Source organism: Mobula birostris, chromosome 12 (genome assembly GCF_030028105.1).
Source record: "Mobula birostris isolate sMobBir1 chromosome 12, sMobBir1.hap1, whole genome shotgun sequence".
NCBI lineage: Eukaryota > Metazoa > Chordata > Chondrichthyes > Myliobatiformes > Myliobatidae > Mobula > Mobula birostris.
In genome coordinates this window covers 9,509,847-9,534,386 of record NC_092381.1, presented here as the reverse complement: position 1 = coordinate 9,534,386, position 24,540 = coordinate 9,509,847, and the positions used below count along the sequence as shown (strand labels likewise).

The following is a 24,540-nucleotide window of genomic DNA, read 5'->3' as shown; positions in this document are numbered from 1 at the left end:
ATGCACACAAAATGCTGGAAGGACTCAGCTGGTCAGGCAGCATTTATTGATATGAATAAACAGTCGAAGTTTCGGGCCAAGACCCTTCTTCAGATCTGGAAAGCAAGGGGGAAGAAGCCAGAGAAAGGAAGCTAGAAGGTGATAGGTGAAGCCATGTGGGGGGGGGGGAGGTCAAAGGCTGGAGAAGAAAGAATCTGATAGGAGGGGAGAGTGAACCATGGGAGAAAGAGAAGAAAGGGGGACATCACGGGGAGGTGATAGGCAGGTGAGAAGAGGTAAGAGTCCGGAGTGGGGAATAGAAAAAGAGGGAAGGAGGGGAAAAATTAGCAGAAGGCGGAATCGATGTTCACGCCATCAACTTGGAGGGTGCCCAGACAGAATATAAGGTGCTGCTCCTCCACCCCGAGGGTGGCCTCATCTTCAACATGGACTGAGATGTCAGAACAGGAATGGGGATAGGAATTAAAATGGTTGGTGACCAGGAATTCCTATTTTTGGCAAATGGAGCGGAGGCGATCAACAATGCGGTTCCCCAATTTACGTCAGGTCTCACCAGTGTAGAGGAGGCCACATCGGGAGCACCGGACACAATAGATGGCCCCAGCAGATTCACAGGTAAAGTGTTGCCTCACCTGGATGGACTGTTTGGGGCTGTGAATGGAGTTGAGGGAGGAGGTGAATGGGCAGGTGTAGGTCTTAGGTCGCTTACAGGTTTATATACCAGGAGGGAGATAAGTGGGGAGGGACGAATGTACATGGGAATCACAGAAAGAGAGATAGTGACATAGAGAGCAAGAGAGAGAGAGAGAAAGAGAATGACAGAAACAGAGAGAGTGACACAGAGAGTGAACATGCCTCACTTTATAGCTCAAACCTCTAAACTTGTGTTGTTTTCTCTGGAGTGGTCAAGTCTGAGGTGAGACCTGAAAGAAGTTTATAAGATTATAAGAGGTACTGAAAAGGGAGATAGAAATGTTTTTCTTGGGTAGAAATGTCATGCATTGAAGGTGCACGGGAGTATGTTTAAAGGAGATGTGCAAGGTAAGATTTTACAGTGAGTGACTGGTATCTGGGAAGGGCTGACAGGGGTTCTATAACAGTGGGGTTTAGAATCTGTTAGAGAGGCACATGAAGGGAATGGAAGGGTATGGATCGGAAGAGATGTAGTTTAATTCAGCATCGTGTTCAGCACAGACTTCGTGGACCAAATGGCCCATCCCTGTGTTCTAGGTGATGGGGGAGGAACAACCCTCCCCATCACTGAGGTCATCCTCAAAAGGTTGTGCCTTAAGAATGTAGCATCCATTACTAAGGACATTCTCCATCTGGAATATTTCCGACTCTTGCTTTTACTTAGGATCTTGAAGACGGACACTTAGTGTTTTAGGAGCAGCCTCTTCCCCTGCCCATCAGATTTCTGAATGGCCCATGAAGCGTTATTCCTCTTTTGCACTGTGTGTCTCCGGTTTTCTTTTGATTTAGAGGAATTTTCATGACTTGCACTGTACTGCAGCCACCGAGCAACATATTTCACAACATGCAGTACAGTATGTCTGTGATACAACCTGATGGACTTCAATGTTCAAAGTAAATTTATTATCAAAATACATATAGGTTACTATATACAACCCTGAGATTAATTTTCTTGCAGGCATACTAAATAAATTTAGAGAATAATAACCATAACAGAATCAATGAAAGACCGACCAGCTTGGGTGTTCAACCGGAGTGCAGAAGACAACAGACTGTGAAAATACAAAAAGAGGGAAAAAAAAGAAATAAGCAATAAATATCAAGAATATGAAATGAAGTGTCTTTGAAAGTGAGTCCATTGTTTGTGGGAACAGTTCAATAATGGGGCGAGTAAAGTTATTCCCTTTGATTCAAGAGCCTGATGGTTGAGGGGTAATAATCGTTCCTGAACTTGTTGGCTCACACAGTTGCCTGGTGGCAACACAGTATCTGCTGGAGGAACTCGGCAGGTCTGGCAGCATCTGTGGAGGGAAATGGACAGTCGGCGTTTCAGGCCGAGACCCCTCGTCTGTTCGTTGATGCTGCCTGACCAGCTGGATTCCTCCAGCATCGTGTCTGCTAAAATCTGGTGGGTCTCAACTGCAAAATCTGTCCCAGTTTGGGACTGACTTCATAATTCTGCCACTCAGTGATACTTAGCGGCATGTGTTCATTCTGCCTTTTTAAACACCGGTGTCAAATCCCCATCTCTATGGAAAGGATTTTCATTTTACAGAGTTAATCGTAATAATAATGATAATAATAATAACTTATTGATTGAGCACTTTTTGTACAAAACAATGTATCTTAAAGTGCTTTACAATAGGCAAACATGAAAATAAAATACAAAATAATATTAGTTAAAACTAAAATACAAAATGATATTAGTTAATAGTTCATGGCAGGAGTGGCTAGTGATGCCAAGTGGGTAAAGATTTTTCATAAGACATAGGAGCAGAATTAGGCCATTCAGCCCATTAAGACTGCTCCACTATTGCATTGTGGCTGATGTATTATTCCTCTCAACCCCATTCTGCTGCCTTCTCCCTTTGCCCTTGACATCCTTACTAATCAAGAGCCTAACAACCTCCATATTAAATATACCCAATGACATGGTCTTCACAATGCGTTCCACTGATTCACCACCCTGTGGCTGAAGAAATTCCTCCTCACCTCTGTTCTAAATGGATGTCCCTCTATTTCAGGGGTTCCCAGACTTTTTTATACCGTCTACCCCTGCCCTTTACCGAGCAGTCCGTGGACCCTCAGGTTGGAGATCCCTGCCCTACTCTGAGGTTGCGCCCTCTGATGCTAGACTCCCTCCCTGTGGGAAATACAATCTCCACATCCACTCTGTCTGTTTCAAAGGGAAAAGAGATGACGACTGTCAGGGTAAGCAGTACAGGGGTCCTGGTTCCACACGTGTGGGTGGTGTGTAAGAAGTTACACGGCAGCAGGTTGACGAGTGGGGGTGGTGTCTGAGATGAAGTTACTAAAGCAGGAAGTGTTTAGAGAGAAGGAGGAGAAGTTCTGGTAGACATTCTGTGCGCCTCAGTGAGATTTGGAGGAGATGTGTCCAATAATTTGTTTGAAATAAACACAGACTCTACCAACACCTACACAATACTTTTTTTTTAGGGAAGGCTGCATCACTGAATCATGAGAGACTTATAGCTTAGAGGAAGGCCCTTCCTGTCCTTGCCAGCTGGGCTACTCCGCCAGCTAGAAATTTAAGGACTAGTCCTGCCAGGTCAAAGGTCATGCATCTTCGGAATGAGTTATCAGCCATCCCCTAGTTAGCAACATCAGGCTTACGGACAGCCCTACATACAAAGGAACTCCCGGAATATTATTAAATTCTATTGTCTGACATGGGGTGCCATGGTAGTGTAGCGATTAGCACAACACTATTAGAGCTGGGGACATTGGAGGTCAGAGGTCAATTTCAATGTCATTTCTAAGGAGCCTGTACAGCCTCCAAGTGGATTGTGTGGGTTTTTTCAGTGTGCTCCGGTTTCCTCCCATCGTCCAAAGGCATACTGGTTAGGAGGTTAATTGGTCTTTAAATTGTCCCGTAACTAGGCTCAGGTTAAATTGGGGGTTGCTGCATGGTGCGGCCAGAGGGGTCTATTTCGTACTGTATGTCATTAAATAAATAAGTACATACATACATACATACTTACACAAATTTGTTCTTATGTAGAGCAGAACTACAATATTGTGCAAAACTCAGGTGTATACATATACATACATACACATGTATGAAGAGAATATATGTGTGTGTGCAGAACAGAACTACAGTATTGTGCAAAATTCAGTTGTATATAATAGAGAGAGAGAGAGAGAGAAGCAAGGGGAGAGACAGGGAGGGGGAGAGAGGATGTTAGGGTGCCTAAAGCTCTTGCACAGTACTGTATTTGTCAATGTGGAGCAGAGAGCGAGTTAGTAAGTCTGGTGGGAGCAAAAGATGTTGGGAATGGTAAGGGTGGAGCACTGTGAAGTGGGGGGTGCATGGGATAGGTGGCAGAGGAGTGCCGGGGCAGTGGCGGGGGGGTGGTGACACAGTTATAGACAAACCAAACCCTGAGACTCCAGGCAAGGTTTGATTCCATACAATTGATTTATTGATCATTACAGAATGTCTCTCTGGTGCTTCACACTCCCTCCCGCTTCTCTCCAACCGTGATTCCCCTCTCCCTGCCCCCTTCCCACTCTCAGTCCACAATGGAGACCCATGTCAGAATCAGGTTTATCATCACTCATATGTCATGAAATCTGTTTTTTTTTTGCTGCAGCAGTACAGTGCAATGCATAAAATTACTACAGTACTGAACAAATATTTTAGGCAACCTGGGTATTAAGTATGTGCCTAAGAGTTTTACACAATGCTGTATAAGAGCATGTGATAATAGGAACATAATTAGGCCATTCAGCCCATCGAGCTTGCTCCATCATTTAATCATGGGTGTTTTTTTTTCAACACCATTCTCAGAGCGGGCAGATTTAAAATGTCCCATTCGCAGTTGGGCGCATCTGAAACAAGCTGACGGAAGAAGTGTTTGTGGGAGGTACAATATGACATTTTTGTTTCTCAGCTGCATTCTCCCACCTTCTCCCCATTCCCTCCCCCTTACTGCCAATCCAGAATCTATCAATCTCTGCCTTAAATATACCCAAACACTTGGCCTCTGCAGCCTGTGTGACAATGATTTCCATAGATTCACCACTCTCTGGCTGAAGAAATTCTTCATCTCTGTTCTAAAAGGGACATCCCTTTATTCTGAAGCTTGAATCCTAGACTCTCCTACAAATGGAAACATCTTTCTGTATCTGGTAGGCTTCAGTGAGATCCCCCCCACCTCCACTCAACCTTCTGTCCTCATCAAGTACCGGCCCAGAACCATCAAGTGTGTTTCATATGTTGTTAAGCCAAACTAATTTCCTTCCTCTTTTCACTTATATCGTCTGTTGTATCCAACAGTGACAGGAGAACTTTTAAACTGGAGAAGCCACTGCACTGGGGAAGTTCCACTTTCTTGACCTCGGATGTCCGGGTCCGGGGACAGTAGTTGTCATAAACTGGGGTCTTCCTGGTTGCAGTGGATGACCACAACTTCTGTGCCTTGTCATGTCCCTTGCTCTCCACAGAGCATTGAGAACAGCCTTCCTGGCTGATCATACGTTGATCATACCAGCCCAGTCCGCCGGAGCTAACCTTGCATGCTTGGACAGGCACAGACCTATCCCAACAGGCCTGCCACCTACCCTCAGATACAGTAGAATTGTTCCTTATTATCAGTCTTATGTGTCTTTGAAGCTGTTCTTTACAATACTGTGGAGGAATTGTTACCAAATCGAATGATTTTTTAAAAGTATTCAATTTCAGGGCAAAATTGACTGTATACAATTGTAAGAGGCATAGATGAGGTGGACAGGCAGTAGCTTTTTCCCAGGGTGGCAATGGCTCATACCAGACACCATCCTTTAAATGTGATTGGAGATGTTCTAGATTGTTTTTTACTCAGAGAGTGGTGTGTGCCTGGAATGCACTGCCGGAGTTGATGGTGAAGCCAATACAATAGGGACATTTACATTAATGACATAACCGGCTGGGGGCGTAGTGGCATCCACACTGTACTTCGAGGCGAGTGATCGCAGGTTTGAATGCGGCCGGCTCCCTGCATGCTTTCCATCCTTGCTGGGTTGAGCGCGAGCTAGCAACTTGGTTTCGTAAAAGCAGACGAAAAGTGCTAAGGAAATGGCAAAAATGCTGCCCGATGTGCCACAAGGTGCAGAGACGAGCAACAATGATGGTGACGCCAGCCATTATCAGTACTCCTCAGAGGCGATCTGCCTGGTGTCAGTGCTGCTCCCATGGCTTCACATGGCCCCCATCTGGGGGCTAAGCAGGTGCAACACCTTGGCAAAAGGGTGACCTGTAGGTTAGTGGAGGAAAGGAGCGCCTTACTCCTCCTTAAGCCCATAAGTGTAAGAAAGACAGAAGCTGTGTAGGAGAGAAGGGTTAGAATGATCATGGAGTCGGTTGAAATGTCAGCGCAACATTGTGGGCCAAAAGGCTCACACTCTGTTGCTCTCTGTAAAAAAAAAACAAACCTGTCTGTCGTCCAGGGACAACTTGTGATGGAGGCACATTGTCGCGCCAGTGCACGTACAGACCGGCCTTGACATAAACCTGTCAGCAGCCACCAGAGCTGACTGCCTGGAGGGTTAATATCACCATCAAGAAGACAGTAGCAACCGAACAAAGACCAGCAGGAGTCAGGATATCCTGTCACATTGGAGACAGACTGACGTGAAACTAGTGCACCCTCTAAATATAACAAATGAATAATAAAATCACACAATAGTCAAAATAATTAACCTTAAAACACCTTTTCACAAGCATTTTTTCTTCTTCACTGAAATGTATATTTCCTGTGCAGCCAAATATGACAACTGTATAGTTCTGGATTTTAGAAGGCTGCTAGGCATAACTCACATTAAAAATTAAAGATTAGCTTTACTTGTCACATGTACATCGAAATATTCAGTGAGATGCGCCATTTGCGTCAAATCAAATCAGCAAGGACTGTGCTGGGGAAAGAACACAAGTGTCACCACATCTGCAGGGCCGACATAGCATGCCCACAGCTCGTCAACCTAACCTGTACAACATGGAATTGTGGGAGTGAATCAGAGCACCCGGATGTTGTGCATTTAATATTACAGTAATATTTGAGTCACCTCATAAATATATTGGTGGATAAAGCATACTTTATACTTTATTGTCACCAAACAATTGATACTAGAACGTACATTCATCATAGCAATATTTGATTCTGCGCTTCCCGCTCCCTGGATTACAAATCGATAGTAAATATTAAAAACTTAAATTATAAATCATAAATAGAAAAATGGAAAGTAAGGTAGTGCAAAAAAACCGAGAGGCAGGTCCGGATATTTGGAGGGTACGGCCCAGATCCGGGTCAGGATCTGTTCAGCCGTCTTATCATAGTTGGAAAGAAGCTGTTCCCAAATCTGGCCGTATGAGTCTTCAAGCTCCTGAGCCTTCTCCCGGAGGAGAATCCTATTCATTAAAATAATTACAGTTTATATGTAAAAATACATTAATTGCATATGTCATTATGCTGCCACGTGATACGTGCACGCCTCACGTAAAGTAAACTGAAAGTTAGACCCGCATTCCTGGACTTCCGTGGTTCCTTTGAATTAATTTAATGCTTTGAAGTTACAAAACATAACACTGGAAGAAACCCATGCGGTTTCCAGGGAGAACGTTCAGGCTCCTTACAGGCATTAGCGTGGCGCGGTTCAGACCGCTATTGGTGATTACTGGCGATGTAAAGCGATTGTGCTAACCACTATGCTACCATGCTGCCTCACATCACCCTTGAGTTAGCTGATTGCAGGCAGTAAGGTGGCTCATCCCCATGTCATCTCACTGGAGCTCCCAAAATTGAAGCTGTTGATATAAGTTACCCTCTAACGTTAGCCGCAATGTAGTGTAGTGGTTAGCACAACGCTTTACAGTAACAGTGACCCGCCGCTGCTTATGAGCAGTTTGTACGTTCTCCCCATGACCACATGGCTTTCCTCCAGGTGCTCCAGTTTCCTCCCAAGTCCAAAGGTGTACCTGTTAGTAGGTGAATCAGTGACTGTAAATTGTCATATGATTAACCCAAGATAAAAATCGACAGATTGCTGGGTGGCATGGCTTGAAGGGAAGGAGAGGCCTAGTCTCAGTAAAACATAATAAAAATAAAACGTTTTGTTTTGTACGCTTCATACCCTGTTGATTCAGACATCATTTTTTACAGGTGATAATTTAGTGATTATAATCCATACACAAAAGAATGATGTCAGCTAAATGAATTTTTTTTTACAATTCAAATTAATTGTCGAAATCAAGTTTTTTCACCGGGTTCTGACTGCACTGGAAAGAGCCCTAGATGATTAGAAATGTTCGCAAGACTTCGCAAGATAGGTTTTTATTGCATTTTTGATTAATTACTGTGTATAAAATGTGTCATTGGAATGCACTGCTGCTTGTGAATATGCCCCTGTGCTGTTGTCTCAGGGGGAAAATAGATTCCTTGTTTACTAAGTGTACTAGATTATTAATCAGATAGCTGAAAATCAGACATCTAAGATGATTATCCCTTAGGAGAGGGCATAATAAGAACTGACATGACACACACATCTGCATCTAAATGAGTTCATCATCAAAATGGCTACCTTCTTATGGCAAGATATTGCAGTGTTTTTTTTTTGAATCTTTGTATTTTCTAAATTGGGGATCGATTATAATTTTTAATCCCCACCCACTACATTGATTCTCTCAGCTGTGTCCCAATCTGACATTTGATCTCTGGACTGAGAATCTTTACTACTAAGCCATTCCTGTCGACTTCAATAGTTTTCCAGCCAATCAACTCGCGAATGAGTGTTGGCCACTTAAAGCTGACTTGTGCTCTGCTCTGTCAGTTTTGTTGACAGTATCCTTAATATGAGTTTATTACATTAAAAGGTCTACAAATTATCTGGATGCAGTTTGAATCTCACTGTACCTAATACCTCATGATAGGTTTAATGCGCTTGTTCTTCCCCAGCCTAAATTAATTTCATATGTTACTCAGACAGCCATTTATAGTTTTTTTTTACAGAAAATCAGGCACCAAAAGGCCCTAGATTCCTGCCTGGAAAGGTATGGTTTTATTTAATCAAAATCATAAGTACGTTTAATAGAACACATACAAAATGCTGGAGGAACTCAGCAAGCCCAGCAGCATCTGTGCAAAAGAGTAAAGGGGGGATGTTTCCTTCGTCCGGGCCCCCATCAGCTGCTGAGTTCTTCCAGCATTTTGTGTGCGTTGCTTTGCACTTCCAGTATCTACAAATTTTCTCATGTTCAGATTTAATAACACTGGCATATGTTGTGAAATTTGTTGTTGTACGGTGTAGTACATTGCAATACATAACAAAAACTCTGAATTACATTAAGTATCTCTATCTATATATTAAAAAGCTAAATTAAATAAGTACTGCAAAAAAGTAATCAGGTAGTGTTCATGGATTCATTGTCCATTCAGAAACCTGATGCGGAGGGGAAGAAGCTGTTGCCGAGTGTGTATCTTCAGGCTCCTGTCCCTCCTCCCTGATGGTAGCAATGAGAGGAGAGCATGTCCTGGGTGATGGGGGTCCCTAATGACGGATGCTGCCTTCCTGAGGCATTGCCATGGGAGCACAGCGTTGAGTGTGATGCTATTACAGCTCGTGGCGTCGGAGCCTGGAATTCAATTCCAGCGTCCTCTGTAAGCAAGTCCTTCCCATGTGCGAGTGTGTTTCATTCAGGTGCTCTGGTTTCTTCCTGGTCCAAAGATGTACCAGTTAGTAGGTTAATTGGTCATTGTAAACTGTCCTGTGATTAGGCCTGGGTTAAATAAAAGTAAGATCAGAGTGCAGAGACAGAGGGTGGAAGGTCTCATGCTATCCATTCGAAGTAGGCTGTCGTGCGTTTATTGCGTTCACTTTCCAGAAGTGGCTGCGTGACCTTGGCTTCACTAGAAGAGAGATCAAGTCAACCAGCAGGGCTGTAGCTGAGGCAGCAGAGAAAGGATCAGCATGGGTGTGAACCAAGTACGTCCAGAGGGGCAGATAGTCAGACAGTGTATACATATCTTGCAAAACCTTCAGTAGTTACATAGACGCCTGAAGAGCAGACTCTCTGTTGGATGGAAGTGACTGATAGAGGCAGATGCCAAGTTTTTAAGCTCACCAGTGGGAGGTGGTGCTTTAGCACTGCTGGCCCACCACCTCGAGGGAGTCTTGATCATAAGCGGGCTGAAACTCCTGAAGACAGGTGGCAGATCAACTGATGATCCCACTGGTGTTAGCACAGGACAGTTAACATCTCAGTCCACGTGTATCTTTAATTCAATAGGTTGCTGGGTGGTGTGACTGATTCTCGGGGCTATCTATCCTGCAGGTAGGTGACCAGAACTGCACACAATTTGGTATCACCAACGTCTTATAAAACTTCAACACAACATCTCAATGTATTTAACACATTGGTTTATGAAGGACAAGGTGCCAGTAACTCTCTTTATGACCACGTGTACCTGTGATGCCACTTTCAAAGAATTATGGATCTGTATTTCATACAGATCCATAGGCCAGCTGGTGGCGCAGTGACATTAGCGTCTTACTCTGGAGCGAAGGTTTCCGAGTTCGAATCCAGTCGGGCCGCTCCCGGGCACGCTTTCCATCCGTGCGGGGTTGAGTGTCGAGCTAGCAACCCGGCCTCGTTTAAAAAAAAGAAACTGCGTTGTGAGAAGGACGTGGAGGACCACTCAGAGAATCTTTCTCCCAAGACAACCACTTGAAAGGTGGTTGCCGAGGCTCTGGCAGAGTATGGCACACACACACACAAAAAAAATTTGCAGATCCCTTTATTCTGCCGCACTTCTCAGTGCCCAACAGTTCACATAAGCGCATCGAGCTAGTACAAAAGAGAAACAGAATAGAGAATATACTCCCATAATCCTGCCTGGCACCTTTCCTGAATTACTGAACACAGTATCGCACACAAAATACAGGAGGAACTCAGCAAGTCAGGCAGCATCTATGGAGGGGAATAAAGAGTCGACGTTTCAGGCGGAGACCCTTCATCAGGGCTGGAAAGGAAGGGGGTATTTGCCAGAATACGAAGGAGGGGAAGGAGTACAATCTAGAAGGTGACAGATGAATCCATGTGAGGGGGAAGTGGGGTAGCAGAAGGGAGAGGTGTTAAGTGAGACGTTGGCAGGTGACAGTTGGAAATGGTAAAGTACTGAAGAAGAAGAAATATGATAGGAGATGAGAGTGGACCAATTTTCATAAGTACGACAAGCACAAAATGCTGGAGGAATGCAGCATGTCAGGCAGCATCTATGGAAAGGAATAAACAGTGGACATTTTGGGCAGAGTCTCTTCATCAGGACTGGAAAGGGAGGGAGAACTTGCCCGAAAAAGTGGGTGGGGTGGAGGGAAAGGGGAACATTCCTACTGGATAAAATACAGTCGGTAAAATGAATAAAAAGAGGAATATTTCTGACTTCTTGTGAACCAACTGAAGAAGCTCACACAGTGAAGGCAGTTGCGGTTGATCAGCTTAAGGTGACTGGAGGAGTGGCGGGGGGGGGGTATGTCAGAGATAGGCTGCTTACACAGAGAGTGGTGGGTGCGTGGAATGCCCTGCCAAATGTGATGGTAGAGGCATTAGGAGCATTTAAGAGACTCTTAGATGGGCATGTGAATGAACTAAAAGTGGAGGGCTATGTGGGAAGGAAGTATTAGATTGATCTTGCAGTAGGTTCAGAGGTTGGCCCAACATTGTGGTCCAAAGGGCCTGTACTGTGTGGTGAGGTCTTCTATGGTCTATTTATGTTGAGGGCTGAGGTGAAGCACCATCTCATAATTATTTCAGTTCAAGCATATCACTGCTGTCTTGAGTCTCACTGTTAACCTGAAGCATCAAAATTAGAACAGTACGGCACAGGAACAGGCCCTTCAGCTCACTGCACCTGTACTGACACTGCTGCCTGTACTGCCCTCACTGACTGTACTGACAGAGCTGCCTGTACTGCCCTCACTGACTGTACTGACAGAGCTGCCTGTACTGCCCTCACTGACTGTACTGACAGTGCTGCCTGTACTGCCCTCACTGATTGTTGTGACATCAACTAGACAGTCAGCCAAACTCCATCCAGAAATGCATGAGAGTCATAGTTTTGTTACAGACTCAATGTCATGACATAGTGAACAAGGAGTGGAACTAAAAACAACAAAATACAGTGCAATTATCTCATTGTTTTATTCACACAAGTAAATATACACAGATAAATAAGATCTTAATTAAATTTCCTGCAGATAAATATTATATGTAAACCATTAATGTATAGGTTACTGTCTAATAAGTTAGTGTCTAATCACATTCTATTTCAGCAAAATTGTATTGATGACTTTAGACCAACTTCTAAACAATATAACAAGAGCTTATAAGGAATGCTTCTGCTGGTGAAACAATATAGAAACTTTTTTCTCTCAACATAACCCTCTGGTCTTCTGCCAGCCAAAGTGCTTTCCAATTTACTACTTCCTGACTGCATTGGAAGTGACCTAATGCAGATCTGAAACTGCTCATTACAATAAAAGCTGAACGTAATCAATTACATAGTAGAAATAAACCTATTGCCCGAAGGGCAGAACAATCCCATCTGCCTGCAAATGGCATTCGCTGCCTGTCCATGTGTCCGTCTAACAGCCTTTTAAACAGTGCTATCAAACCTGCTTCCACCACCTCCCTGTGTAAAAAATACATTGTTTAAAAAATATTGGCATTTCCGAGTCTGAGCCTGAGTCTGCTGGTGGCTGGGGGCTGTAGAAGGCAGCATGTCTAGGCGTTAGAGTACAGTGTATGTATGTGGATGGGTGGGAGGGGTGAGCAGAGCTTGTTATTGTTTGTTTGTTCTGTGTTCTGCCGAGCATTGTGTGCATGCCGTGTTGGTGCTGGAATGTGTGCAACACTTGCGGGCAGCCCCCCAGTACATCCTTGGTTGTGTTGGTTGTTTACACAAATGGCACATTTCACTCTATGTTTCAATGTACTTGTGACAAACACGCTTGAACCTTGAAGTCTCCTTTAAACTTTTCCCTCTCACTTTAAAGGTTGAGTTGGTATACACATATAGGCATCCATTAGTCACGTGAGACCATGGATTTGCGCCTTGGAAGGTTTCCAGGGTGCAGGCCTGGGCAAGGTTGTATGGAAGACCGGCAGTTGCCCATGCTGCAAGTCTCCCCTCTCCACGCCACCGATGTTGTCCAAGGGAAGGGCACTAGGGACGATACAGCTTGGCACCGGTGTCGTCGCAGAGCAATGTGTGGTTAAGTGCCTTGCTCAAGGACACAACACGCTGCCACAGCTGAGGTTCAAACTAGCGGCCTTCAGATCACTAGACCATACCTTAACCACTTGGCCACGCACCAACACTTGAAGTGAGGAATGAATAAGCAGTTGAGGCTTCCGTCTGAGACTCTTCATCACGACTGGAAAGGAAGGGGGAGGATGCCAAAATTAAAAGGGTGGGGGGAGGGGGGATGAAGTAAGAAGCTGGCAGTTAATAGGTGGAAAGGGCTCGAGAAGGAATCTGGTAGGAGAGGAGAGTGGACCATTGGAGAAAGGGAAGGAGGGGCACTAAGGTTACGTAGCTGTGAGTGGGTGTCAAACTTACTTTGAACTCTTCTGTGGCACTTCACTGTATTAACCTTGGTAAAAGAGGTTGCAGAGATTGGGGATAGGGAGTAGAGAGATTTCAAAGTCTGTAATTCTGCAGTGAAGGCCTGGGTTCAGTACGTAAGTCAGTTACTTAATCCTATCAATTTAAGGTTATCATAGCCGGGAGCGGTAAAGGGGACAAGCTCCCACTACCTATTAAATGCTCCCAATGGCGTGTGTCTCAAGTAGCTTCTGACTGCCATGTCCAGCTCCTACATAAGAACATATAAGAAATAGGAGAAGGAGTCGGCCATCGAGCCTGCTTCGCCATTCAATAAGATCGTGGCTGATCTGGCCGTGGTTTCATGCCAGCTATCTGCCCTTTCCCCATAACCTTTAATTCCCCTCCTGGCCTTGACGTGTGGCTATCTACTAAGCATTTAATAGGTAGTGGGAGTTTGTCCCCTTTACCGCCCCCCCGGCTATGACGACCTTAAACTGATGAGTCTACCATCAGTCCACACACTGCTGATGAGAACACAGACCCGGTGGGCAGGTCATGTCATCCGCATGCCGGACGAGCGCATACCCAAGCAACTCATTTTTGGGGAACTCTCTGCTGGAAGACGCTCGCATGGAGGGCAGAAGAAATGTTACAAAGACACACTAAAGACCTCCCTGAAGTAGTGTGACATAGACACAGCCTCCTGGGAAACGCTGGCACAAAACCGCCCTACCTGGCGCGGCCTCATCCGCAAGGGCTGTCAAGCTTACGAAGCAAGGTGCGCTGCTGAAGCACAACATAAGCGTGAGCTGCACAAGTCCAGAGCCACCAGCGCAACAACTGCAGTGCCTACACATGTCTGCCCAACATGTGCCAGGGCATTCCGCGCCCGAATTGGCCTGACCCGTCATCTTCAGACACATCGCATCCAGTCTCAGAGTGACTAATGGTGTCGAGGTCTTCATCGACGACGATGGACGAACTGTACATCTACTAAGCCTGGCAGAACACTTTCTACTGACAGGAGAAGGGGAAGAGGTGGGTTACTGACACCTTAAAACCAGTCGCTCTTGGCAGATGGAGGCTCATCAGCCGTGGTCACAGCTCATCCAGGAGAATAAGACTCTGATCTCAGATCTCCATTGCCTTAAGGCTGTACCCATTCATGGGGAAAACTTCAGGAGTAAACTCCGCGGAAAAACCTGGAGTCCCTAAGACAGTCCTTCGTTGAGTTCAATGCTGACTGGCAGCCCCTGCAATGCTGCTGGTGCTGAACTGTATCGGTCTCTGCTGTTACTCTGGGTTCTCAGATGCATGGAGAGGGGTAGTCAGGAACACGGGCAACAGCTCGCTCTCCATATTGTACTGCCCTGGCTTGCGTATCTAGACCACTTGGATGCAATATCCATGGTTGACCCTCACCAGTGGAGCCTCAAAAAAAAAAAATCCCATCACTCCTACAGAGGCACAGGCCGCCAAGAGTGCTCTGTCTTTTAAGTTGTCCAGGTATAACCTACCTTCTTGGCAAGACACCTTCATGGAGCAGTGCCTCAGAAAGGTGACATCTATTCATAAGGCATGCCCTCTTCTCATTGTTACTGTCAGGTAGGAGGTACAGGAGCCTGAAGGCACACACTCAGCGATTCAGGGACAGCTTCTTCCCCTCCGCCATCTGATTCCTAAATGGACATTGAACCCTTGGACACTACCTCACTTTTTAAAAAATATATATTATTTGTTTTTGCACTATTTTAATCTATTCTATATGCATAAATATATATATATATATATATATACACACACACATATACTTACTGTAATGGATTAACTTACCTATTTATTTTTTCTTCTTTCTATATTATCATGTACTGCATTGAACTGCTGCTGCTAAGTTACCAAATTGCACAACACATGCCGCTGACAATAAACCTGATTCTGAAGTCAGTTTGAAGGTTGCGTCGGCAGACATTTTTTGGCCAGCCTCTCCTGTAGAAGGCTGATTGGTCCTGTGGCTTCCATGGACTTGCGGCTTTCATCACACAATTCCATATATCTTCTCGGTGCAGATCCTTCCTCTCCCAGTGATGAGGTCATTGAAGCCTCTGTTGGTGTTTCTGTAGCACTGGATTTTTATTGGATGGGGCTGTTAATTCCCCCCCCACTTTTGCAGCCAGGCTTGGGACTGTCCAGGGTGGAGTTGTCCAGCATACAAGTGCCATAAAAATATGCACAACAGCGCCTCTATTTTCTTAGAGATTTGCTTAGAGTATCCTGACTGGTTGCATCACAGCCTGGTATGGAAACACCAGTGCCCAGGAACAAAGAAACTTACAAAAGTGGTAGGTACAGCCCAGTCCATCACAGGCGAAGCCCTCCCTACCATTGATCACATTTACTTGGAGCACTGCCATAAAAAAGCAGCATCCATCATCAAGACCCCCCACCATCTAGGCCAGGGGCTCCACAGACTGCTTGATCAATGGTACGGGTCCATGGCGTAAAAAAAAAGGCTGGGAGCCGCTGATCTAGGCCATCCTCTCATCTCGCTAACGACCTCGAGAAGGAGGTACCAAAGCCTTAGGTCCCACACCACAATCTCAAGAACAATTATTATCCTACAACCATCAGGCTCATCTGAACACTAAATTGACTCCACAACCAACAGTCTCCCTTTCAATGACTCTACAACTCAACTTCTCGGTATTATTTTTTTATTTGCTCATTTGGTTTTTATTTGCATATTGGTCTTTAGTTGGTCTTTGATTATGTATAGTTTTTCATAAATCCTATTGTACTTATTATTTTTCCTGTGAATGCCTGCAAGAGAATTAATCTTGAGGCAGTAAGTGGTAACACATACAGACTTTGATGAAGTTTACTTTGACGTTGACTTTGAGGGATTGGACAATAATCTTGTGTGAATTCTAAGTTTTGGATGAGTTCAGACTGAAAGAATTCAAAGAGACTTAAAGGGAAGTATGAGGTGATTTTTTTTTGTAATTTAAGAAGTAACATCATGAAGGATCTCACCCACCTCTGCTCATAAACTCTTTGTTCCACTCCCATCTGGGAGGAGGCTACGCAGCATCCACAACAGGACCACCAGTTACTTTCCCCAAGCAGAAAGGCTGATCAACACCTCCACCCACTAACCCACCCCTCCACACCCTCAAGCACCACTACTTTATCATTTCCTGTCAGTAAATTTCTACATCTATAGATATTTGCTGGAGGCTTTGGTGACATACCAAATGTCTTCAGACTGTGAATGAAATATAGCTTCTGGCCACCTCTCCTGATCTGGGCAGGTTGACCAGTTCCAACAAGTGAACTCATTTTTGAACTTATCTAAAACTGCAGTGGACACAAAGTCTCGACAGAAGTAGTCAAATCTGCCCAACGCATCACTGGCACCAGCCTGCTGATCATTAAAGACATATATAAAGAAAAGTCCTGGAAAACGGCTAGTAACATCACAAAGGATCTCCTACCCACCCTGCTTATGGACTCTTTGTCTCACTCCCATCAGGGAGGAGGCTATATAGCATACACGCCAGGACCACCAAACTCAAAAATAGTTACTTTTCCCAAGCAGTAAGGCTGATCAACATCTCCACCCACCAACCCACCCCTCCACACCCCCAACCATCACTACTTTATCATTTCCTGTCTGTCACCTTACGTACAGACACTCCTGTGCCTAGAGTCACTTTATGGCCATACAATCAATCTATGCATATAGGCTATGTATTTATATTTATTGTTTTTATTATTGTGTTATTTCAAAGTTGCTGGTGAACGCAGCAGGCCAGGCAGCATCTGTAGGAAGAGGTGCAGTCGACGTTTCAGGCCGAGACCCTTCGTCAGGACTAACTGAAGGAAGAGTGAGTAAGGGATTTGAAAGTTGGAGGGGGAGGGGGAGATCCAAAATGCTAGGAGAAGACAGGAGGGGGAGGGATAGAGCCAAGAGCTGGACAGGTGATAGGCAAAAGGGGATACGAGAGGATCATGGGACAGGAGGTCCAGGAAGAAAGATGGGGGGGGGGGCCCAGAGGATGGGCAAGAGGTATATTCAGAGGGACAGAGAGAGAAAAAGGAGAGTGAGAGAAAGACTGTGTGCATAAAAATAAGTAACAGATGGGGTACGAGGGGGAGGTGGGGCCTTAGCGGAAGTTAGAGAAGTTGATGTTCATGCCATCAGGTTGGAGGCTACCCAGACGGAATATAAGGTGATGTTCCTCCAACCTGAGTGTGGCTTCATCTTTACAGTAGAGGAGGCCGTGGATAGACATGTCAGAATGGGAATGGGATGTGGAATTAAAATGTGTGGCCACTGGGAGATCCTGCTTTCTCTGGCGGACAGAGCGTAGATGTTCAGCAAAGCGGTCTCCCAGTCTGCGTCGGGTCTCACCAATATATAAAAGGCCACATCGGGAGCACTGGACCAGACTGAGCCATATCCATTACTTTTTGTAGGATTTTATATATTGTGGCCTTTTATATCTTATATCTCCCAGTGGCCACATATTTTAATTCCACATCCCATTCCCATTCTGACATGTCCATCCACGGCCTCCTCTACTGTAAAGATGAAGCCACACTCAGGTTGGAGGAACAACACCTTATATTCCGTCTGGGTAGCCTCCAACCTGATGGCATGAACATCGACTTCTCTAACTTCTGCTAAGGCCCCACCTCCCCCTCGTACCCCATCTGTTACTCATTTTTATGCACACATTCTTTCTCTCACTCTCCTTTTTCTCTCTCTGTCCCTCTGAATATACCTCTTGCCCATCCTCTGCGTTCCCCCCCCCCTTGTCTTTCTTCCCGGACCTCCTGTCCCATGATCCTCTCGTATCCCCTTTTGCCAATCACCTGTCTAGCTCTTGGCTCCATCCCTCCCCCTCCTGTCTTCTCCTATCATTTTGGATCTCCCCCTCCCCCTCCAACTTTCAAATCCCTTACTCACTCTTCCTTCAGTTAGACCTGACGAAGGGTCTCGGCCTGAAACGTCGACTGCACCTCTTCCTACAGATGCTGCCTGGTCTGCTGCATTCATCAGCAACTTTGATGTGTGTTGCTTGAATTTCCAGCATCTGCAGAATTCCTGTTGTTTATTGTGTTATTTATTGTTTTGTGGTTTTCTTCTGTGCTGCATTGCATCCAGAATAATGAATATTTCATTCTCCTTTACACTTGTGTGCTGGAAATAACATTAAACAATATTAAATCTTTATTTATTTATTGGGATAAAGCTTGGAAGAGGTTCTTCTGGCCCTTTGAGTTGTGCCAAACAGCAATCCCCTGATTTAATCCTAACCTAATCACAGGACAATTTACAATGACCAATTAAACCACCAACTGGTACATCTTTCGAGTGTGGGAGGAAACCCACGCAGTCACGGGGACAATGTACATCCTCCTTACAGGAAGTGGCGGGAATTGAACCTGGGTCACTGGTAATGTAAAGCTTTGTACTGTACTGCACTTGAATCTTGAATATTGAGGTATCTTTGTGAAAGAAAAGGAGTGCTCCAACTGCGAGAGAATATGGTTCTTTGTAAATTTAACAGACTTATTTTCATGCCTAAGTGGCCGTGGGAGGGGGTTACAAGATGTTAACGTTCATTATTTTTTTGTAAATCACTTCATTAAGTTAGTGAAACATGATTCAAATTGAACGCTTCTTGAGTGTTGAATGTTTCCCAGACACGTACTCCTCAATTCTCTCATTTGCTTATTGCTAGCTTAAAGAAAAATTTAATGACTGTTTTCATCCAGATCGAATGTTGTTTTTAGTGCCTGAGAGCTGGAAATACTGATGTTTCTCAGATGTTCTCTATTGCAGAAAGCAAGCTAAGGCCCTGCACACAGCTTTAACCTCAGTCCTGTATGTGTTTGCAAATCGAATTGTATAGATTGTAATTAAATGATGCAGGGATTGGGTGTGAGAGTATAGAGAAAGACCATAAGAATAGGAGCAAGAATTAGGCTGAGAATTAGGAACATGGTCATTTTCCATTGAGCTTGCTCCACCATTCTGTGGAATTCTCTGCCACAGGAAACAGTTGAGGCCAGTTCATTGGCTATATTTAAGAGGGAGTTAGATATGGCCCTTGTGGCTAAAGGGATCAGGGGGTATGGAGAGAAGGCAGGTACAGGGTTCTGAGTTGGATGATCAGCCATGATCATACTAAATGGCGGTGCAGGCTCGAAGGGCCGAATGGCCTACTCCTGCACCTATTTTCTATGTTTCTATTCCATCGTGGCTGATTTATTATGCCTCGCAACCCCGTTCTCTTGCCTTCTCCCCGTAACCTTTGATGTCCTCACTAATCAAGAACCTATCAACCTCTGCTTTAAATATATCCCATGACACCTCTGCTTTAAATATATCCCATGACTTGGCTTTTAACAGCTGGCTGTGGCAATGAGTTCCACAGATTCACCACCCTCTGGCTAATAAAATTCTGCCTCATCCCTATTCTAGAAGAACGGTCTTGGATTTTGAGTCTGTGCCCCTGGTCCTAGACTCTCCCACGATAGGAAACATCCTCTCCATGTCCACTCTATCTAGGATTCTTGATCTTTGATAGGTTTCAAAGAGATCCCCTTCATTCTTCCAAACTCCACTGAGTAAAGGTCCAGAGTCATCAAATGTTCCTCATACCTTTCATTACCAGCATCATTCTCATGAGCCTCCTGTGGACCCTCTCTGATGCCAGCACATCCTTTCTTAGATAATCTGCTCACAGTACTCCCAGCAAAGTTTAACCAATTTTTTATGAAGCCTCAGCCTCTGTTAGATAGAAAAACATTGTTTTTTCTGGCAGGGGAGAGGAAAAAATAGGGAAGAGTGTTGAAAGCAGTAAGTGGGTGATGGATGATCCAAAATAGTTACCAGGAGTGCTGTGCATCCAAGATGTTTCAAAGTTCAACATTCAAAGTAAATTTATTGTTAAAGACATATATTTCATCAACTGCAACCCCGAGATTCATTTTTTTGCAGGCAGTCATAGGAAATACAAAGAAGCACAAGACAGACAAACAGCCCATGTGCAAAAGACAACAAGCTGAGCAAATATAAAAAGAAAATAATAATAACAATAAATAAGCAATAAATATTGAGAATATGAGATGAAGAGTCCTTGAAAGTGAGCCCGTAGGTTGTGGAAATAGTTCAGTGTTTGGCTGAGTGAAGTTGAGTGAATTTAAGAGCCTGGGTGGTTGCGGGGCGGGGGGGGGGGTAAAAATCAGGTTGAGTGATAATTTACCAGGAGCACTGACTACGCAGGGCTCTTAGCATTGTCAGTGATTCCACCCAACCAAATAACAATCTCTTTGACCCCCTACCATCAGATAGGAGGTACCATAGCATTAGGACGAGGACCATTAGGGTGAGAAACCGCTTCTTCACCCAGGCTGTGTTCCCTGAGACCACCATGTCTCATCATGTGTGAAGCACCAGTAACTTTATACAGTTTACTTCTTATCTTGTGTCATAAACAGACTGTTGTATATTTAATATTTCAGTAATATTTGAGTAATATTGTGTATGTGTGTGTATATATATTGTTTAATTAAGCATTCTTGTTCATTTAAATAATTAATTACTGGTCATAGGTAGAAATACATGAATTGCATACATCATCACGATACCACGTGATATCTGCGGACCTCCCTTAAAGTAAGCACGAAGTTAGACGCATATTTCAGACTCCCGTGTCTTCCTTTGAATTAGTTTATTGTTTTGAAGTCACAAAACATAACACACACATTATTTGTGGTAATCTTATTTTATGTGTTACATGTTTGTTATATGTAGAGTGTTGTACACATTGGTCTGGAGGAACGTTGTTATGTTTGTTGGTATAGAAACATAGAAAATAGGTGCAGGAGTAGGCCATTCGGCCCTTTGAGCCTGCACCGCCATTCAGTATGATCATGGCTGATCATCCAACTCGGAACCCTGTACCTGCCTTCTCTCCATACCCCTGATCCCTTTAGCCACAAGGGCCTTATCTAACTCCCTCTTAAATATAGCCAATGAACTGGCCTCAACTGTTTCCTGTGGCAGAGAATTCCACAGATTCACCACTCTCTGTGTGAAGAAGTTTTTCCTCATCTCGGTCCTAAAAGGCTTCCCCTTTATCCTCAAACTGTGACCCCTCGTTCTGGATTTCCCCAACATTGGGAACAATCTTCCTACATTTAGCCTGTCCAATCCCTTTAGAATTTTATTTGTTTCAATAAGATCCCCCCTCAATCTTCTAAATTCCAGTATATATGTGTACCGTTGAAATAATGATAAACTTGAAGTTGATGTAAGGATGGTCTCTCATACAGAGGGTGGCTGAGCTCAAATTTTGTCCCTCAGAGTGAATTGTATATGGATGAGAGTGCAGTTGCCTTGGTTATTAAGTTAGTGAATGATAACTTTGATAATAAATGTACTTTAAACTTTGACATGAAAATTTCTGCTGTAGTAGTCAGTGTAGAAGGTCATCTCAGAATGCAATGAGATCTTGATCAGTTGCACCAGTGGGCCGAAAAAAGGCAGATGGAGGAAGTGTCATCACAAAGAAGGCACAAGATTGCCTCCATTTTCTGAAAAGTTTGTGTAGATTTAGCATGTCGCCAAAAATTTTGACAAACTTCTATAGATGCACAGTGGAATGTAAGCTAACTGGCTGCATCATGGCCTGGTATGGAAACACCAATGCCCAGGAACGGAAATATCTACAGAAAGTGGTTCATCACAGAAATCCAGTTCATCACAGGAAAAACTTTCCCTATAGTTGAATATGCTTTCAGAGTGTTGCAACAAGAAAACCACACCGTTCGTGTTCTCTTCTCACTAACACCATTGGGCAGAGGGTACAGAAGCCATAGGTCCTATACCACCTGGCTTTGAACTTGTAAATTAAAGGCATCCATTAGTCTAGCGAGACCATGGATCTGCGCCTGGAAAGTCTTCACTCTCCAGGGCGCAGGCCTGGGCAAGGTTGTATGGAAGACCAGCAGTTGCCCATGCTGCAAGTCTCCCCTCTCCACCACACTAGTGTTGTCCAAGGGAAGGGCATTAGGACCCATAAAGCTTGGCACCAGTGTCATCACAGAGCAATGTGTGATTAAGTGCCTTGCTCAAGGACACAACACATTGCCTCGGCTGGGGCTCAATGTCACGACCTTCAGGTTGCTAGTCCAATGCCTTAACCACTTGGCCACGTCCACAACTTGTATCAGATATGAAAATTATTCCAAGTTACAAAAATACATAAATAGGGCAGAGATGACTAGGTCTAGGGGCCAGACTTTTTCTCAGGGCAGAAATGGCAATGAGGGGGCATCATTTTAAGGTGATTGGGATATCATAGGTAAGTTTTTAGACAGCACTGAACACCCTGCCAGGGGTGATGATAGAGGCCGGTACATTAAGGGCATTTAAGACACACTTAGATAGGCACACGGATGATAGAAAAATGGAGGGCTAGTTAGAAAAGAAGGGTTAAATCGACCTTAGATTGGGTTAAGAGTTTAACGCAACATCGTGGACCAGAGGATGTGTACTGGGCTGTAGTATTCTATGTTCTATGGTCAAACACATGCAAATTCGACGACCGTGACTAGGCAACTTAGTCAACACAGACAAGTTGAGCTGAATGGCTTGTTACTGTGCTGTATATCTCTGGATATCTAATTGCCAGCATGGATTGGTCAGGCTGAAGGGCGTATACCATTGCTGTATCACTCTGGCTGACGTGCGGATTTATTTTGCAGTGCCCACAACGGTGGAGACGACTCCCCCGGGGGTGACGCGTGCCAGGACCACTGCTGTGACCACAACTACCGGCGCCGCTGAGAGAGCTCTGGCCACCACGACCCTGGCAGCAGGCGCCAAGGAGGGCGGCCAAGGGGCCAGGCCAGGGCTCCACGGTGTGGGCACAAGGCCGCCCCCGGTGTCCAGCACCTTCCCCCTCCCCGAGAGGTTCTGTGAAGTTACGGAAGCCAGGGGCATAGGCTGGCCTCGGAGCCAGAGAGGCACCATGGTGGAGCGCCCCTGTCCCAAAGGCACTCGAGGTAAGATGGCCAGTCGGGTACGTGTGCGGGTTAAGGGCTGGGTGGGCAGCTCCTCCTCCAACCAGAGATAGCCCTCAACTTGTTACAAGAAAGGTTAAATATTAAAGATTAGTTTTATTTGTCACATATATATCAAAACATCCAAACATACAGCGAAATGCATTGTGGGCAACAATGACCGTGAGGATAGCAAGGAAGTACTGGGCGCAGCCCACAAGTGTTGATATGCTTCTGGCGCCAACATAGCATGCCATAACTCACTAGTCCATACCCGTACGTCTTTTGGAATGCGGGAGGGAACTGGAGCACCCGGAGGAAACCCACATGGAGGAGAACAGACAAACTCCTTGCAGGCAGCGGCAAGAAGTGAACTCCAATCTTCCGACTGCAAGTGCTGTAAACGTCTCGCTAACCGCTATGCTACCGCGCTAGTGATAATGTGGCAGAGACATCTAAGGGTTGGTCAGCCTGTTCCTTATAGTCATAGTCATAGCCATACTTTATTGATCCCAGGGGAAATTGGTTTTTGTTACAGTTGCACCATAAATAATTGTAATAAAACCATAAATAATTAAATAGTAATATGTAAATTATGCCAGGAAATAAGTCCAGGACCAGCCTATTGTCTCAAGGTGTATGACCCTCCAAGGGAGGAGTTGTAAAGTTTGATGGCCACAGACAGGAATGACTTCCTATGACGCTCTGTGCTGCATCTCGGTGGAATGAGTCTCTGGCTGAATGTACTCCTGTGCCCAACCAGTACATTATGTAGTGGATGGGAGACATTGTCCAAGATGGCATGCAACTTGGACAGCATCCTCTTTTCAGACACCACCGTGAGAGAGTCCAGTTCCATCCCCACAACATCACTGGCCTTACGAATGAGTTTGTTGATTCTGTTGGTGTCTGCTGCCCCAGCACACAACAGCAAACATGATAGCACTGGCCACCACAGACTCGTAGAAGATCCTCAGCATCATCCAGCAGATGTTAAAGGACCCAGTCTCCTCAGGAAATAGAGATGGCTCTGACCCTTCTTGTAGACAGCCTCAGTGTTCTTTGACCAGTCCAGTTTATTGTTAATTCGTATCCCCAGGTATTTGTAATCCTCCACCATGTCCACACTGACCCCCTGGATGGAAACAGGGGTCACCGGTACCTTAGCTCT

The 24,540-nt window shown here is 44.9% G+C and overlaps 1 protein-coding gene across 18 annotated transcripts in view; it reads left to right on the top strand.

The window, feature by feature from the left end:
• The window catches only part of adgrl2a (adhesion G protein-coupled receptor L2a), a 958,846-nt gene that overhangs the window by 814,978 nt on the left and 119,328 nt on the right, over window positions 1-24,540 (top strand). For all 18 annotated transcript variants that reach the window (XR_011887962.1, XM_072273294.1, XM_072273297.1 and 15 more), the window contains one exon: window positions 23,073-23,372. Coding sequence is in view for 17 of the 18 variants with exons in the window: in XM_072273294.1 (XP_072129395.1) it covers window positions 23,073-23,372 (300 nt within the window). In the remaining variant the exon portion in view is untranslated. The remainder of the gene's footprint in view (window positions 1-23,072; window positions 23,373-24,540) is intronic.